Below are 18,169 nucleotides of genomic sequence, written 5' to 3'. Positions count from 1 at the left end.
AATGATATAATCTTTACGTAAAGGTCATCCGATCCAATTTCAGACATTAAAATACTCTTAAACACGGATGACTATCATAAAAGATTCTCAACATATCATAAGATTAATTTTTTTGAAAATCCATACTTTTCCAAACCCAAAAAATCGAAGGAATTATGGGTGTTTTGTGGAAAAAATGTTCAACATTCTGATTACGCATGATGATAATTTAAGTGAGAGTCTGAATCCTAATATTGCATTCCAATTAAATTCTTAACATATCCTATCTTTTTTTTTTATCTTTTTTGGTGAATTTAGAATCATAACTTGTCAAGCTCACATGTAAATTATAATTGAGTATTAAACTTTCATTGATCTGATTAATCTTCCATAGTATATAGCAGATTAATTGCTTCATAAGATCTTCTTATGTTTGGCTTACACTAGGCATGATACAACTTCTAAAAGAAAAGATGAAAAATTAAGAATGAGAAGACTTGTATTGACAAAACAACACTGATTTTACTTTGTTAATTGAAAGGAAAATATTTCCCTTTGATTTGATGATCAATTTGGATAGCTTTTCCATGCATGTGCAAATAGAACTAGGGCCACTTGAAATATTTAAAAAGAAAATTATGAGAATGATATATATTGAGGTAGAGGAACCACCATGAAAGGTCCATTATCTGATTTGGAAGTATTTGAAAACCCAACAGAGAAAACAAGAAAAAATTTGAAATACAAGTGTTGTGTCAATTATCAATTAATGATAAAGATCAATTTTTTGGTTGACACTTCACATTCGTCACATCATAATCAAGCAATAATGTTTGGTTTGAGTGTAGAGTTTCACAGCATGCTAGGTATGTTATACCAAAAAAATAGATATATTCACATTGTTGAAAAAGAAAAAAGAACAAATTAGGTTGTTGAAAACATAGTGTTTGAAAAAATGAGAAGGTGTTACCATACCATAGCTTTTAATCTCAAAGATGAAATAAACAATAATGTATTATTATTATTATTATTATTATTATTATTATTATTATTATTACATTTCTCTCACACTACAAAACAGTTGTTTAACATTTCCATAATTGAACAGCTGAAGTTGTTTTAGTGATATTTGTTTTACAGAAAGTTACTCTGTGAATAATCTGAAAATGTAAATAAAGTTTGAAACTTTGACAGTGTAAAAATGTGTATAATTTTGGACTGTCCAAAGCTGAATGAACATGCTTTAATTGGAATAATGAAGCCCCGAATTTGCGTTAAAACACAGTGAAATTGAAGATGTAAGAGCAACGAAAAGAAAAAGAAAGAGAGAAAAGGTGATGAAGAAGCATGAATGGGTGAGCATGAATTGATGCAGTAAGGATCCGAATTTGTCTGAGTGAAAATTTATTTTTAAACAAAGGAATAGAAAAGAGGGGTTAATAAGAATAGAGTTTGTTTGTTATGTAGTGTTGTGCTGTGTGTTGTGTTGCATGAACGGTTCAACAGGAAAATCTCGCGGGCCAAAAAGGTTTCTCCTTTCTCTCTCTCTCTCCCCTTCGTCAATGCCTTCTCCTCTCACTCTCACAACAGGGTCTGTCTCTTTCTTAGGGTTTCCTCATTTTTCCTTTTTCCATTCCCTGCTTTCTCCCGCTCTATCTCTTTCCGCATTTTCGCAATTAGGGTTTGTTCTTTCTTTCTCCGTTTTCGCTTCTTCTCCTCATTCTTTGTCTTCTTCTTCTCTGTGTGTGTGTATGTGTTTTTTTTTCATTTACTTTTTTGTTGCCGCAGATGTGTAATTGAGACAGAAGAAGAAAAAGAAGAAGAAGAAATTGGAGGGGGTGTGTGATCGGGTCCTCAGGTGAAGATCTGAGGCTTTTCGTGTCTCTTTTCTTTTCTCCGAGTTAAAAAGATGAGCGCTTCTAGGTTCATCAAGTGCGTCACTGTTGGGGACGGTGCCGTGGGCAAAACCTGTTTGCTTATTTCCTACACCAGCAACACTTTCCCCACCGTTAGTTTCTTTCTCCTTTCTCTTTTTTCGCATTTCAAACGTTAACTTTCGGGTCTGGGTGGTTGTTCAGTTCCGCTAATTGAAGAAATTCAGTTACATTTTTCTTGTCATCTGCATTTCGGGAAGTGATGGGACATGTTTCACAAGCCAACAAACGGCATTTGCGAAATTAAAATGGGTGCTTTATTATATCAAGTTTGGTTAGCAAATTGATATTGTTGTATTTGTGTTTTCTGGAAGAGACAAGCATTTAATGTCTTCTTCTTTTTCTCGCTTGGTTTGTTTTACGTGGAAACAGGATTATGTGCCGACTGTTTTCGACAATTTCAGTGCAAATGTGGTTGTCAATGGTAGCATTGTGAATCTGGGTTTGTGGGATACTGCCGGTAATGCTGTTGTGTGATTATGTTTCTGTGACATTTGTGATACTGTAGAAAGTTTTCTCTGGATTTATTGGGTTATTTGTGGAGCAGGACAAGAGGACTACAACAGATTAAGACCTTTGAGTTACCGTGGGGCCGATGTTTTCATTCTGGCCTTCTCTCTCATAAGCAAGGCCAGTTATGAAAATGTCTCTAAAAAGGTATTTTGAGTGTATTTCTTTTCATTCTCCTGTGTTTTGGGTGTATTTCTTGTCATTTATTTTGAGAACAATACAAGGTTTCTGTATGGCCGGTAATCTATGGATCTTGTTTACATTAAGGAACTGTTTCATTTTATAAAAAAATGGATGATAAAATGAATGTGTTGTTTTCACTTTCAGTGGATTCCAGAGTTGAAGCATTATGCACCTGGTGTCCCCATAATTCTGGTTGGCACAAAACTTGGTATGTTTGTTTGTGTAAAATTTGATACTGCTATTGTCATTCATCAGATGCTCCCATGAGGCTTATCTATTGATTTCATTTATTCTGGTTTGTGTTACAATGAAATATATAAACTTAACCCAATGGATTTCATGTTTCATAAATATTGACTTTAGATACTAGTACAGCATCTTAGAAATTCTCCATGATCTTAGTGAACTGCTGAATCAGATTTCTTGTTTTCTTTTTGGCCAGAAGCGGCTGGAGTTCTGGTGCATTTTATTCTCATTTTTCTTTTGATTTTCATCTCCAATGTTTTCCCAACGTAGTTGATACTCCCATTAGGATCAAATTTTTGTTGATGTTTCTGGTAGGTTGTTAGTTTTAGTTTTATTCATGCCTTGTATACTTAGAAAGGCATGCCCTACCTCTAAATATGTCTTACAATTTTCAAATAATCTTCCAGTTAGGTTCATTGCCTAAGTTGTTCTATTGAGGTGACAAATGGTTGTGTTTTAGTTTCTCCATTGTTGCATGTTGTATTCATGGTTTTTGTCAACTAAGAGTCCATTCATTGTTATTTTTTGGTTTGTAACGGGATAGATCTTCGGGATGATAAGCAGTTCTGCCAAGACCATCCTGGTGCCGTGCCTATTACCGCAGCTCAGGTGAATACTGATTATGGTGCTCTGGAATTTTGTTTAGTGATTTCAATTAATTAAATCTGACATGTGCATTATCTTAAAGGGGGAAGAGCTTAGGAAGCTGATCAATGCACCAGCTTACATTGAATGCAGTTCAAAAACACAGGAGGTAAATGGTTGAGTTAAGTGCATTACTTTTTTCTTTTTAATCTAAATCACTGGTTAACTTTTGACATGTTGGTTAAATTCATTGGTGGCATGTATTGTAGAACGTGAAGTCAGTGTTTGATGCAGCCATAAGAGTTGTCCTTCAACCACCTAAGCAGAAGAAAAAGAAGGGTAAAGGACAAAAGGCTTGTTCGATATTGTGATTCACTAGGTGTTAACATTTGACTACCTACCTGTATTACCCTCCCCTTCTTTCTTTTTACCATTTCTTTGCTATTGAAGAAGTTGGAGTTTATGTGGGTGTTCCTCAGACAAATACTCTAGATCTCCTTGAAGCATAAGGTGCTTTAATGCTCTTTACTTTCTTTGAATTATTGTCAACTCTAATAGTCAAATTTGCATTCCATGCTTCCCACCTTTTTCTTATAACTTCCCTTTTTATTTATGTATTAATAGACTGGAATATCCCAGTTAGGATAACGACTTTGTTTGATTGATATATATTTAAATTATAATATATATTTCGATTCAAGGCTTCATTCAGGTTTTTAGTTGATTCTTAGTAGTCATTTGGTTGGATTAAATACTTTGACTGAAGCAGTTTCCTCGCGTTATATTTATGGAAGTTGTCTCCATCACAAATTCTAAGTTCTGCGAAAAACAAACGTCAAATAGTAATAGATTTTTCTTCGTTCACTTAATATTTATTACTTCTTTTTTTTTAGACACGAGTTTCTGCACATTTTTCTATGTTAGTGCAAATTGCTGGGCTTTGGCCTGACCTTAATTAAAAGGTGTTTTAGTAGGTTATGAATATAGCAAATCAATTTGCATAAAACTCAGATTACAGTCAACCTCGTGACTTTTTGATCCACTTCACGAAAAAGAAAAATCATTCGTTACAAGAAGTCAGATATTTGTTGCTTTATGTATTTATTAATTCACGAGAGGAGTAAAATGTGTTAAAATTATAAATTTGAGATTTGTTGAATTCAAGAAATGAGACTTGTAATTTTTTTTAATTTTCTCTAAATTTCCGTCAATGATAATAGCAGTGTTAAAAGAATTTTATTGGAGTTTATTGTTAACTTCTTTCATAATAATGACTTTTTAAGTCGCTAAGAATGGATTTTGCTAATGTACAATGATGGCTTATGTTTGCATGTAAAGAACTATAATTTTCGCAAGACAGTTGTATGTTAGACTCGACTTGACAATTGTTTTCGCCAAAACACTATGGTCTTGCGCTGTTAGTAATAGAAACTCTAAATAAAAATTATGAAGTACAACGTAAACCGCGATCAAATGCCATGAATATTTATTTGTGAGACCGGAAACAACGAACAAAAACATTTGTGCATTACCCTACTAAGATAAAATATGAAACGAAGCATTAAAAGATAGAAATATTAAATCCTAATCATGTTTTATCCTTTATTAATAATCCGTTTTTAAAACATCGCACCTGTGGTACTCGTCCCTAGCCCGATATTTAGCTTTTGCCAAAACGTGTGTTCATATGCTTCTTACAGCTGCATTCATAATTTCAGCTGTAAAGGTTTCTTATATTTCAAAACTATACATATGTAAGCATTTATATTACCCCCTCAAAGTTTAAGGAAATTTAACTTCAAATTAATAAATATTAAAAATATGATTAAGGGGTAAGTACCGGGATTATATATGATGACATTACATCTACAGAGCATCGAAAAACATTGAACAGTCCATTCCGGTCTAACAATTCACTAATCAATTATTGTTTCCTTTTTTAAAAATTGAAACTCATTTGATAACCTCTAATAATTATTTGAAAGATGCGTTTTTTACTATTTTTAAAATTAAAAAACATAAATCATCTATAGAAATTTCGTCTGGCATGGCAAATCAACGAGTCCGACCGAGTAAACTTTGCGCACACTTTATGGATTTAAATAGGAACTGTACTACAAATAATTTCTCTTAACTATTGTAAAATTTAATAAAAGAAGAAAGATCTAGCAACAGTGGTTCAGTCTGATTAGTTACACGGTGAATCGGTGTTCTAACTCAATGACCAAGTAGTTTTGCTGTCAGCACAGATGAGGAAGGCACAAACTTGTGATTGTGGAGATGAAATCCAAAGAGAATTGAAAACAGTTGCTTGAGCAGCACAAAAACAGGTTTCTTCAAAAGCTAACATGACAAGATGAAGGGTATCGTTCATCCTGCGTGTGAAACCTTGAGGGCTTCATACTTCTCGCCCACTGTACCACCTTTTTGTTTCTGGAACTCTATATATCGCATAGTACTGGCTAAGAAAGCATCGGCAGCTGGATCTGAAGTCGTGGTATCACTCTGCATTTCGTTCATAATTAACTCGATTAGGCCCTGTATAGCAGCAACGGTGACTTGTAGGTTTCCCTTCTCAAAGAAGTAAAGATACCTAAAAAATACAGACACAGTCATTGTTCCTTCCATTTTATATGTTGCGAACCAATCAGAAGCCATGTTGACTAGAGGTTAACTTACTTGTTTAATATCTCAATGAAGAGCATTACTGATCCCGTGTTACCTCGAGCTGCATTTGACATTTGTTGGGCAGCATTTGCAATTCGTAAAGCCCGTTTAAGACATAATAGGACCCTGGTTCAAAATTAAATTCGAATATAACCAAAGCAGTAAGAATCATGATAAAATAAATTAAGAAATAAATTCCCAAATTTCTTTTTCAAAATATCCTACATCTATTTTCTATCGCCACGATGCTTTTCCCACTTATAATGTTCTCCGGGGTCAATTTAAATATGTTCACTCCCGTAAGAGAGCCCAGCATAGGACAAAATCATTCTCACTCTCCTCTAAAACACTCCTATATTATAGAGGGTTTAATCTTGAACACAGTTATCCTTTATACTTACTATCTTATGCAGCTACACTTTGTCTTCATTTTATAATACGTTTTGAGCTTTTATATCAAATCAATATATTTCTTTTCTCTTTAACTAGTTATCCAATCAAAGATGACTTTTAGTTTTCTCGATTAGTTTAGTCTATCCTAATTTTTCTTCAATCAACAATAAGTACAGAAAAATATTTGCAAATCATAGTTACAATAATAATTCATTAATTAAACTATTTCCAAATCTAAAAGTTTACTTTAGAACCGATAGTGCAATCTTAATATTTTTAAAATTTGCTTCTTTTTTTTTCTCACGTATTTAAAAACATCTACAATGTACTGGATACTGGATAGTTATACTACAATACTACAACGGGATTCATTATTTGGACATGCAAACAATTAAAATTCACCAGGTATTTCTGTTCAAGCAGAGAAACAATTCTTTAGAAGTCTAAGATCTCATGTCCAGAAAACAAACCTCTCTCCATCTTTCATGTTATCATGATCATCAACCCAAAACAGATGTGAGCATGCATATACAGCTCTGCATTGATCTGGCTTCTTTAAAAGCTTTGCAGAATACTGTCCGATGAGAAGGCACCAAAAAATGAGGATTTAGTATAAAAGTATATACTGAGCACTAGTGTGCATAATGGAATTGAATAATTACCCCTGTGGCCTTGTGAGTTAAAGTATCCCTGTTTTCAACACCAAAGACATGCATCCTTTGAAGAGTTCCTATTATTAAATGGATAGCTGTGACCTGTGCTCTGGAATCCTAATATTGAAAAAACAAACACATAGTTGAGCACGGCTAACCAATACATTTTGTCAACGTATGCACTCCTCCACCAGATCCCAGGGAGGGAAGCAGAAAACTAGAAGGGGGTACTTACAGAAATTTCTTCTTCATATAGAATATAAGCTTGGGTAAAAAATTCGTAAGCAACAGGTTCCAAATCACAGTCATTTGCAGCCTCAATTCAAGAACAGAAGCAAGAATTAGCAAATAGAGTTTGGTCATATCGTTTTTGATAACAACGAAATACATTCCATTACCTCAGCACATTGCAAGTACAACTGCAATGCTAATTCTGGTGCCAGGACACCTGACAAGGTCTCGATGGTCTGAGGAAGATAAATGTAACATCAAATAAATTTACCCGTTAACTGTTCATAACCTTTAAAAATACATGCAAAGTATTGAACACAAACTGAAAACAGAGATATCTCGCAAATACAAACTGTTACGATTATCAGTTGCTTCAACAACAAATAGTCACGATCTCTATATTATTAAATATTCAATCATCATTAAAAAAAAAATATGCTGGCATAAATCACCATTAAAAAGAAAATAAAAACCCACGTCCTTTTTGTAAGGAAAAAAATGCGTTACCTGATTTAAAAGCTGAAAAATTTTCTTTGGTGTTACTGAGGCATCATCTCCAAAAGGATTTTCTTCTTGACCTTGCAACTGTCTGACCAACTGTAGACAGTAAAGTAACATACACTGCATAAACTCTACTATTCTTTTCTTTACTAAAAATATAAGCAGCAAATAACGTAGTGGCAGACGGCGATTGTCATTAACATTGAAGATAAAACAGGAACACGGAACAGCAGCAACATCAAGAAAGCATGAAGTAAAAGAGAAGTAGGTGATTAAGGCTTCGATGTCCAGCACTATCAGTTCATCATTATGTAAGCAAAATAGCACAAATAAAGGCAAGCAACTGTTAAAAAAAGGTCACACAAACCTTTAAAGAAGAAAAAACAAGAGGTGGAACAGTGAAAGGCAGACGTGATGGTCCTCCAGTCAGTATGTGCTTCCTCACAGTATCAATGATCTGCGATTTAGTGCACAATAATTGTTAGATAAATTAAAGATTGAACTCATAAAATAAACACAAACTCCTACCATCTATATAGGGGGTCAACAATGTAGCTTGCAGTCACAGGAAAAATATCAAACAATATTATGCTCATGTTAGAAATATTAAAATCACTGATAAGTTGAGAAATATTTACATGACCAATTAAAATGATAAAGCAATATCCCAAGATAACAAGTTCAGTTTAGTGCTCGTCAAAGATTTATTTTTTAATAACTGCTTGGGTAATATTCATCTGCAGCTTCAGTATGGGAAGTACTGGTAAGTAAAAAGTGGAGCCGCCTAAAATTACTAACTGGAGTTTGAAAGCTAAAATTTCCAGCAGAAAAACAAGTACAAAAAAAATTATGATCATCAGAACACATAAATATGAGTAATTAACCTTAAACATTTCTTCTGGATCCTCATTATAAAGCATTTGGATCAGACGGGCAACAGAATTCTGCTCCTCTTTGAAATCGTCTTCATCAAGCTAGGGGAGGGAATAAGGAGTAAGGATCACAAAAATAAGGATTATTTTAGCTTTTTACATTTGTGGGAACATATAAATGTATTATAAAAGCAACCTTAATGGGAGAGGTCAAATAGGCATTGTAAAAAAAAATAGCAAAATGAGACTAGTTATGGTACTGAAGTGACCTCATCTTTAGGAACCCCATCAGAATCCTTGATGAGACCCTTTATCAGTCCAAACAATGCATCAACCTACAAGCAAATCAAGTTATGTTATAACAAGAAGTCGCACCAAAAAAACAGACAGGTAAAATATAACATACCTTTTCTGATGTAGAAATGTGTGTTCCATTTTTCATAATGCTTTGAATAATAACAGTTGCCATGACCTTAGTAGTTGGAATATCAAGGTATTCCATTACGCGAGGATAGTTTGAAAGCTTTAATGCAGTCATAACATCGTTATATTTCTCTAGTGGAGCACTTAATAGAGCAACAATCTGCTTAGTTGCCTTGTTGTCCTCAATTTTCCCTTTGCCAGATAGTTTTTTCACACATGCTCCCTAATAAGTACATACAGTCAGTGCACAGATCTTACAAAACACAGGAATAAGTTTGCTTCCTTAAATGAAAAGAACTAATGTTGCCACAAATTCAATCGAATGTACACACACTAAATGCAATTATTTTATCATAAATTTCTACCAAAATTGTATTTTTCTTTTAAAGTATTGGTGCATTACCATGAACTATGAAATAAATAATGCCGATGGGTACATTCGGGTAAGAATAATTTATGAATAGAAAAGAAAACATGAATGTGTGCAAACAGTATGAAAAGCAACATACCAAGACTTGATCAGCATAATCAAGGCGATCGGGGTGAACATGAAGCGTGAAGGTGAGAAGTGATGAATACAAAGTTACAACTCCAACAGTGGGCATGTCAGGTTGTGCCTCTATCACCTACATAACAAATGAAGGCATCATATTTCACAACCCATGAGCATAGAAACAAAAACATTGTATAACAAAAATATGGGAAGGACGTAAAATACACTTTTCTCGTCAAGAACATCCAAATCAAAAAGTATGAAAAATACAACAGTTTCAATATTCAAGTGCCAAATGAAAAATAAGGCATTTTTATTTTAATTTTTAATTAAAAATAAATGGGCTAGCTGGCCAAAGCGGGCTGAAAATACCAACCTGGCCAACGGTTTGGCCTACTTTGTCATCCCTAATTGTCATTAGTGTCCTGCCTCACAATCCACTCTACTTTATAGATCACCTTGAACCTATTTCCACCCTTTCCATGGCTGTTTAGCTACCTTGGCTGCAATTTAGTGGTCAATGATTAAATCTAACATTCTCTCTCCCACCCCCTATCAAGTTTGACAGTGACAATTTTGAATTGTTTCTAGGTAGTCTTTGGGATGGTTATCTATGCTCTTGCATTGGTTTAGGCTCTTGTATTATCCCCCTATTATTTTACCTAAAGTGATCTGGCTCATCTCCAATTCTAGACATGGACTAACCCATCATCTCTAGTCCTGGACACAACCTGACCCCATGATATTGTTGTTAGCCAACTCTCAACTCAACTCACCTCTAAACATAAATGCTCTGATTCCATCCCCATTCACAAACATTATCACCTACCACCACTTATATCCTGTTTACAATATCAAGAAAAACATCTCATCCTATCATTATTATGTCACAAAATATGCGAACACATTTTAATTAACCTCCTAGGAATAGATTCCATATTTTATTATATCTTATGATATGTTCCCTTAATTAGTTAGGATAAATGAGTCTAATACTAGTAATTTAAGGATTAGTACATTGCTTTTGCTTTAGAATATCAAGAAAAACATCTCATCCTATCATTATTATGTCATAAAATATGCTAACACGTTTTATATAACCTCCTAGGAATAGATTCCATATTTTATAATATCTTATGTTCTGTGTTAGGACAAATGAGTCTAATATTAGTAATTTAAGGATTAGTACATTGCTTTTGCATAAAACCATTGAAATTAAAATATTCTAAACTTGCATTATTATTTAGAGTTTTTTCTCTCTTTTCCTCCATCTCTACTTCTGTATAATTTCAACAATGTTTAAATATGATTAACAAGTGACACTGTATTTGTATTAATCCTTTCAAATTTATTTTGCCTTTTGGAGACTTGGCTACTTCACTAATACCGTTATCATTCATCACTTATGAACCCCAGATACAGAGATAATAATAAAAACCAAAAACTTTATGTTTACTTCGTATCAAGTGTATCAATTAGCCTGAAGTAAGTCTAGTTAAATCTTAGTTATGAACCTTAAAACTTAATGTCTACTTTATATCAAATCTATCAATTAGCTTACAGTCAGTCGGTAGTTAAATCATAGCTATGAATCTCAAGTAGTGGCGTGTAGCAGTCAACTCTAGAAAACAGCACGGAAGGATAGAGGGAAGTGCGATGACCATTACTTTAAATGCTATATAATACAGCTTAATCCTTTCAAATATATTCTTCCTGTCGGAGATTTGGTCTGTATTTTAAGAACTTTATCATTCATCACTTAACCACACATAAAAGATAATAATAAAAAAAAAAGTTAAATATGTTTTTGGTCCTTTAACTTTTGGTGGAAATTGGAAATAGTCCATCCTCAAAACTTTGGATTAATTTAGTCCCTCAGCTTTGGAAATACATGTATTTAGTCCTTTTAACCAAATTTTTTTAAATTTATTTGACGTTTTAAATGTATTTCATGATAGTATTTGAGTTTTTTACATCGTTTAACTCATTTTCGCTTCAATGTTTACTTAGAAATGCGTTTAAAATGTCAAATAAACTTAACAAAACTTGGTTAAAAGGATTAAATTCACCCACTTTTTAAAGATGAGGGACAAAATTGGTTCAAAGTTTCGAAGAGGAACTAAATCCAATTTTCACTAAAAATTCAGGGATCAAAAACATATTTAACCCAAAAATAAATTATGTGAACTTTATATCAAAATAGTGGCATGTGGAGTCCAACTATGGAAAACACAACTGCGGGATAGAGGGAAGCCAAAAATAGTTACACTACATGTACAAATACTCAAAATAGTTATAATGCAAACTGAACAGTCATACTACACGTATAAATTCTCAAAATAAAACAAAATTACCAAAAATTAAAGAAATGGATGATAAATAATAAGTCACATTTGAAACACAATCACCACCAATCTAGGGGCAATAAGGACTAAGATATTAAGTCAAAAGATGAATGATGAAACTATTAAAAAAATAAGTAACAAATTAGATAAAATTGGCAGAATATGTCATCAGGGAAGTAGAAAGAAAGAATAAAGAACAGAATGCATAAAAATAAAAATATTAACTGTGAAAAGAATGGAGGTAAATACTCGCAAACTTGTGTGGAATATTTACTTGAAAAACCTGAACAACAGTGTTCCAGGAGAGAAAACAAGGTTTTAAATAGTACCACCATTGATGCGTAGCTAAGCAGGCATCCCCATCCCCAAGCACTAGAGGGGCTGCGGTAGTATAGTGGCCTTCGGGCGTGTAGCTGACCAAATAGGACTCATAGCAGATGGATGGAAGCACTATGCGTAGATCCCAAATAAAAGTCCCCCTGGGCATACACATTGGAGTTTGGGGGCAACTATTTATGGAATTTCAATTTCTAAATGAAATCTATTATTGTAATAATAGTGAAAACGATAAAGACTATGATTTAGAAGATGGTGATTGGTGATTGATTCCTAACTAGGAAACTTGTATTTGACTTCTGTTATTCAAAACACCGACGTTCTATTGAAGGGCCATATCCTGTTAGCACCACCATAACATACAAAAAAACTGCTACTGCAGCTGAAATGGCTACTATTGAAAACCAATCCGCTATTTGAATCCCATATCTGTACAAGGCTAATCCGCTATAGTGCAATTAACTACTGTGCACTAAATCGTGTTGGTTGCAAATATTGGACAAACCATGACTTTGTGGCAGCAAAACAATATAGAGATACATATATTTGCACTACATGGCTAAAATATCCAAGATAAAAGGAATGGGAAAGAATACCTTGCCAATGGCATTGCTTAATTTCGAAAATGCTTCCACTTGCAAAAACTCTGGCAACACCTCTGCACTTGAAGCAGCATAATTTGAAAGCCTCTCCATTAACTGAGACAGCACTGTCTTGATATCAACTGATGCCTGAAAGATACAGCGGGGAAAAAAACAGAAAGCTAATGAGTGGTGATACCTGCATATTTGCAGCATAGATTGTCATGGATATTTTGGATGCAATTTTTATAGTTAAGCAAAAGATACAATAGACACTGTCAAGTGTGTGCTTATCAATTAATCCAGTGTGGAAACAATTGTATGCTTAGCTAATAAAACCTTAGCATTCAACATAGATTGATCTCCCTGACACACATGCTCACTTTACTAATAAAACCTTGGCATTCAACATAGATCGATAACCCTGACACACATGGCCACTTTATTGTTCAGCGTATGATACACCAACTAGAACACAAAAAAGGGAGATGCTAATTTATTGAAACAACTTATAGTACCTTTGTACCTTGAATCAGAAAATTACAAATCTCAAAAAGATATATTTTAAAATGCACTGGTGACTGTAACATTATTAGTAAATAAATACGACCATATATATGTAGGCTAGCTTAGAACTAACGCAAGTTTATAATTAAAATCATATTCTATAGGGAAATTTTGGAGACAACAAATAAATCTCCTTTCTTGAGTTGTAACTTTACAAGTATTACACCTGGCAGAAACTTGTGCAACAGTTTAACAACTAAGATGATGTGCTAACTGTTAATCATTATATAGATATTTACTTCCTATTTTTCATTTGATTAATATCTTCATGTTCTATTGGTGATTCTTCACAATGAAATAATATTATATATTAGTGCAAGTTCACTAATCTGAACTTTCATGTTTTGGAAGGAGAGAAAACATATAAACACGGAATCCTCCAGAAGTAATACAGATAAATGTGCAAGTTCACTAACCTGAAGTTGAGGGTAAGCACCCAACAACACATCAAGAGTTTGCAAGTGATACTCATCGGGGAAGACTTGAATTATGCAATCCATCAAGTAGAACTGAGCCAACTCATCTTTGCAATTCACAACCTGTCCAAAGATAATTGAGGAAAATCAATCATATCTTCTGGTTAGAAAGCAAACAATACCTTTGATTATCAGAAACAGAAACAATAGACCAATTATACCTGCTCCAGTACTCTGGGAAGCACGGCGTCTTTGTACATATCAAGGTCAACACCCTCAATCTGACTGAGAACATGAAGATTCTTCCCAACCTAATAATATATCAAGGACAAAAAAGCAATAGAAGCCTTCTATAAGCATTTCATCGTGTATACAACCCCACTGCAGTGAAGCAAAACAGTTACAGGCTTCAGGTATTACAAGATCACGCAACTCGCTCCTTTCCTTTTCTCGTTTCTCCTTCTCCCGGGCAGGCCCCTGCAGACCAGAAAGCCCGACAGCAAGCCTCAACTCAGGGTCAGCTAAGAGTATGAAAGATTCACATGCATTACTACACCTGCATGACCAGAAATCATGCCCTCGTGATATATTTTACCCTCATGACGTGCAACTACTGAGACAACATGCATGTCTGAACATGAGTGTTGTAATGATGTGCAGAGACAATTCAACCAACCTGATGTTGCATCCGCACCCAAAGTTTGTTCATTTCAGTGAAATTTTGAAGTACAAATTCTACAGCATCTGCTACAGTATCCGCATCCCTGCAGTTGTAAAATTAGGCATTACTGCATCAAGCTCAATTTGAAATTGGAGCAGCTTTAAGATTATTGTCACTGCCACATGACAGGGCAGACACACAAGTCACAAGGTGAATCAGAAAAGGACAGCAGAAATCAAAAGATGAACAATAAAAACAAATGTTAAGAAAAAAGGAGGCTCAATTATTCTAAAGACTCCATGAGTTGACATCATGCATTAAATTGCAAAAGTAAAATGGTATAATGGTAACGTTGGTAGCCCTGATAGAGAAATGGTGATACTCAGGCTGCCATCAATTATCTTCCAAATGTTCACTGCTACTGGCTCAGTTCATTGAAACTTCAAATCTAACTCAATTAAGGAACCTCAGTGAAATAATCGTGCCTATGAAAGGAGCGGAGCGCAAAAAGTCTTGCATTACTTACCCTTCGTACTCTGAACCAATATCTGGCAATTTATCCCTACTAACTTGAGAAAGGTAACTCCTTAGAAAGAGTCCACGAACAGGGTGTTGAATACCACGACACATCTCCACAAGATCCTTAAGAACATCCTTTGCAGGAGCTTCCTTGGACTTGATGTATACTGATCCTACTGTACAGAGGAGATACCTGATTGTGATCATAAAATTAACAGCTCACAAGTAAGAAGCATGTTAAACTCAAAAGAGTGAACACATAACCACTGCAAAAGCTCAAAACAATCCCACAAAAAATTAGAGCAAACCATGAGGTTCAAAACCACCAAGTTATCAATGAGCAGAGTTACACAATTGATTTTTAAACAAACCAAAAAATCTTCCCCACGAGTCGTGACGAACTAATAGACGTCAATCTCAATTACACGCCATTAGCAGGAATTAAAAATATCAGCATGATCGTGCATTGCTCCACATACAAAACATAAGATAAAATGATTTACAATCACATTTTATAAGCAAGATTACACGCAAACATTCGGGAAGATTTTCCTATCATAAACGGTGTATAATAAAAAAATAATATAAGAAGAAAAAATGGATTCCGCAACACTCTCACTCACAATCGAGGCAAAATGTTTCCGGCGTGCTGGACGAGTTCATAAAGATCAATAATGGAGCAACCGCGACGAGTCTCTTCCTCGAAGAACATTTCAAGTTTCCGTAACTGATCAAAGGCGCGCATATCTAAAACACCGAATTCAGAGAAAAAGAGATGCAAATTAGCAATCACAAGCACAGAAGCAGTTAGGTAAAGGATCCAACGGAAAACAAAAACAAAAACAAAAAACAAGGTAACGGTGGATCCGAGAAGAACGCACATAGTTCGTAGTACTTGTGAGGAGAAAGCTTGGAAGTCCTGAGCTCGGAGAGCATCTGAGCCGAATACTTCAAAGCGTCCCGGAGATTATTGGAATCCTGCGACCAATCGAAATTGGATCGGAATGAATTAGGAATTTAGACAGCGAATCAGAATTAGCGTGATCGTGCGCGGTGGAAGAGAAGAAAAAGATAGCGGTTAGGGTTTAACGGAGGAGTTACCAATGCACGGTGCATGTAGAAGGAGTTCTGCTGAAGACCGGCGATTCCGGCGGCGAGAAACTTCTCTTCATCTTCGGTTCCGTCTAACATCATTTTCTCTCACTTTCCCTCTCTCTCTCTCTCCGTGTAATTTCGCCTTGATTCCTCTCTCTCTCTCTCTAACTACCGGTCCAACCAACTTGTTTTGCTCGTCGTGCTGGTCTCTGCTTGGGATTTACGTTCAGAATGGACAATATGCCTCCTCTTAACCTCCACTATTCCTATTTCACCCTTAATCGCTATGCTTTCACTCACCAATTTCATTCTCACGCACTTCATCCATATTCATTTCATTTGCCCCTACAACTTTCTCAATCACTTTTTTATTTTTTACCTACCAAAAAGGTCACTTTTTCTTTTGTTAATGTTTACCGAAATGTAAATAATTTCTTCATTTGTTTCTTAAACTGTACATTTATTAGAGTTTTTTTTATTCACATTCACGTATCAAACAATTAGCAACAATAATTCATACACTCTGCATAACCATAAGTTTTTGTTGAGTGTATCATAGTTTAACTTGTAGATCATCAGATTCCTATGTAAAAATAAAATATTGTAGTTCTAAAATTTAAATACAAAATATGATCAAAGATAATGTATTTATTTACCTTATCTTTTACCTGCCATTATTATGCCTTTGTAATATCTTTTAATTTTGTGTGTTTGACCGAATTAATAATATGATGTAAACGATGTTGTCTTTATTTAATTAAGTGTTATATTTTTTTTCATTTATATATATATATATATATATATATTATTTGACAATAAAATTGAAAGAAATGAAAATTTTTCAATATATATGTATCATCTTTGTGTTTAAGTGTTAAATAAGAAAAAATAGAAAAACATATTATATGTAATTTCTAATAGAAGAACAAATGACATTGATTTGATTGTATTAGTTACTTTTTAAAATAAAATAAATCTTAAAAAGTACATGTGTCATTTATTTAACCCGCATGACCACTTAGATGATATTTCACATTTAAAAATCGTCGATTAGGATATCAAGGGTGTTGGGTAGGATATATGTAATAGTTCATTCGTATCTTATCGTACTCACGTCCACGCAGTATTCATTATGTAGTACCCACATATTTTATTAATATTCATGAATATTTGTGAGTGTTTACAAACTAAATATTTAATATTTAACATCATTTTTAACCATAAATTCAAATAAAAATATAATGCATAATATTCATAATTGTCAAAGAAATTCCAAATAACTAATTTAAATAACCGAGTGAACTGGATTCTTGGTGAACCGGGTCAAAAATTGATCTGTATTGACATTTGTGAAAAAATTTCAACCCAAACCCATGGTGAACCGAGTTGCCCCATGGGTTTTGACCCACTTCGATGACTCTAGTTAAATAATGGTTGTAGATATGTTAAATGGTTTGATTAATGTATACATGTTTGACTTAGGATGAAATTTAGATGACAATGCAAAAATTATAGTGGGTAACCTTTTGTTTGGTTAAGTTTGGATGAATTGAATTGTGATTGCTTGTTTGTAAATTATGAGATGTGTAACTCACTGGTTTGAATTATGCATTATGGAACCAAATCCATAGGTTGTGAAAAAAAATCCACATGTCACCTATGAAACTCATTGGTTTGAATTTTATATTTAAGACTCAAATCCATAGCTTGGTTGTAGAGCTTTTTGTTTGTTTTATTCAATTTTGACATTAACTCGAACCACTTATTTATTATGTGTTGCATTGTGCTTTCTTTATGTTTCATGAATTTGTTTATAGGTTCTTCTTGAATTTTTGTATGTTAAAATGCTTATTACATATAATTGTGATGCTAAAGGTAGTGTTCCTAAGGTGTAATGCTATTATGTCCTTTTAGTTGTAGGGTGTATTGGTGATGAGTGCAGGATGGGATTATTGTTACTCAGCTAGTAATTTGAGCCA

The 18,169-nt window shown here is 34.0% G+C and overlaps 2 protein-coding genes across 5 annotated transcripts; one reads left to right on the top strand and one right to left on the bottom strand.

Annotated features, from left to right (window-relative positions):
* Positions 1 to 1,270: 1,270 nt before the first annotated feature.
* LOC114173408 (rac-like GTP-binding protein RHO1) lies at positions 1,271 to 4,144 on the top strand. 3 transcript variants are annotated; one of them, XM_028057778.1, is made up of 9 exons: positions 1,271 to 1,353; positions 1,447 to 1,507; positions 1,768 to 1,987; positions 2,286 to 2,373; positions 2,461 to 2,570; positions 2,751 to 2,814; positions 3,397 to 3,461; positions 3,541 to 3,606; positions 3,707 to 4,144. In XM_028057778.1, exons 3-9 carry the CDS (start codon positions 1,889 to 1,891, stop codon positions 3,806 to 3,808), a joined length of 594 nt encoding a protein of 197 aa, XP_027913579.1. In that variant the 5' UTR covers positions 1,271 to 1,353; positions 1,447 to 1,507; positions 1,768 to 1,888; the 3' UTR covers positions 3,809 to 4,144. The 3 variants fall into 3 exon arrangements, with proteins under 3 accessions (XP_027913579.1, XP_027913581.1, XP_027913580.1); XM_028057780.1 differs by lacking the exon at positions 1,271 to 1,353 and having other exon boundaries at positions 1,382 to 1,570; XM_028057779.1 differs by lacking the exons at positions 1,271 to 1,353; positions 1,447 to 1,507 and adding an exon at positions 1,588 to 1,660.
* A 1,358-nt stretch (positions 4,145 to 5,502) lies between these two features.
* LOC114173504 (vacuolar protein sorting-associated protein 35A-like) lies at positions 5,503 to 16,499 on the bottom strand. Of its 2 annotated transcripts, XM_028057954.1 has the most exons (21): positions 16,197 to 16,499; positions 15,977 to 16,073; positions 15,719 to 15,842; positions 15,103 to 15,288; positions 14,592 to 14,679; positions 14,336 to 14,392; positions 14,137 to 14,226; positions 13,916 to 14,038; positions 12,948 to 13,082; positions 9,687 to 9,803; positions 9,161 to 9,400; positions 9,024 to 9,089; positions 8,767 to 8,856; positions 8,250 to 8,339; positions 7,889 to 7,978; positions 7,549 to 7,617; positions 7,386 to 7,466; positions 7,160 to 7,267; positions 6,968 to 7,071; positions 6,117 to 6,230; positions 5,503 to 6,030 (listed from the first exon to the last, which is right to left on the bottom strand). In XM_028057954.1, the coding sequence occupies exons 1-21, from the start codon at positions 16,287 to 16,289 to the stop codon at positions 5,808 to 5,810; spliced, it is 2,385 nt and encodes a 794-aa protein (XP_027913755.1). In that variant the 5' UTR covers positions 16,290 to 16,499; the 3' UTR covers positions 5,503 to 5,807. The 2 variants fall into 2 exon arrangements, with proteins under 2 accessions (XP_027913755.1, XP_027913756.1); XM_028057955.1 differs by lacking the exons at positions 15,103 to 15,288; positions 15,719 to 15,842; positions 15,977 to 16,073; positions 16,197 to 16,499 and having other exon boundaries at positions 14,336 to 14,471.
* Positions 16,500 to 18,169: the final 1,670 nt, after the last annotated feature.

This window comes from Vigna unguiculata, chromosome 2, assembly GCF_004118075.2.
Source record: "Vigna unguiculata cultivar IT97K-499-35 chromosome 2, ASM411807v1, whole genome shotgun sequence".
Classification (NCBI taxonomy): Eukaryota; Viridiplantae; Streptophyta; class Magnoliopsida; order Fabales; family Fabaceae; genus Vigna; species Vigna unguiculata.
The sequence above is the reverse complement of the archived record's forward strand: the minus strand, read 5'-3'. Positions and strand labels throughout refer to the sequence as shown.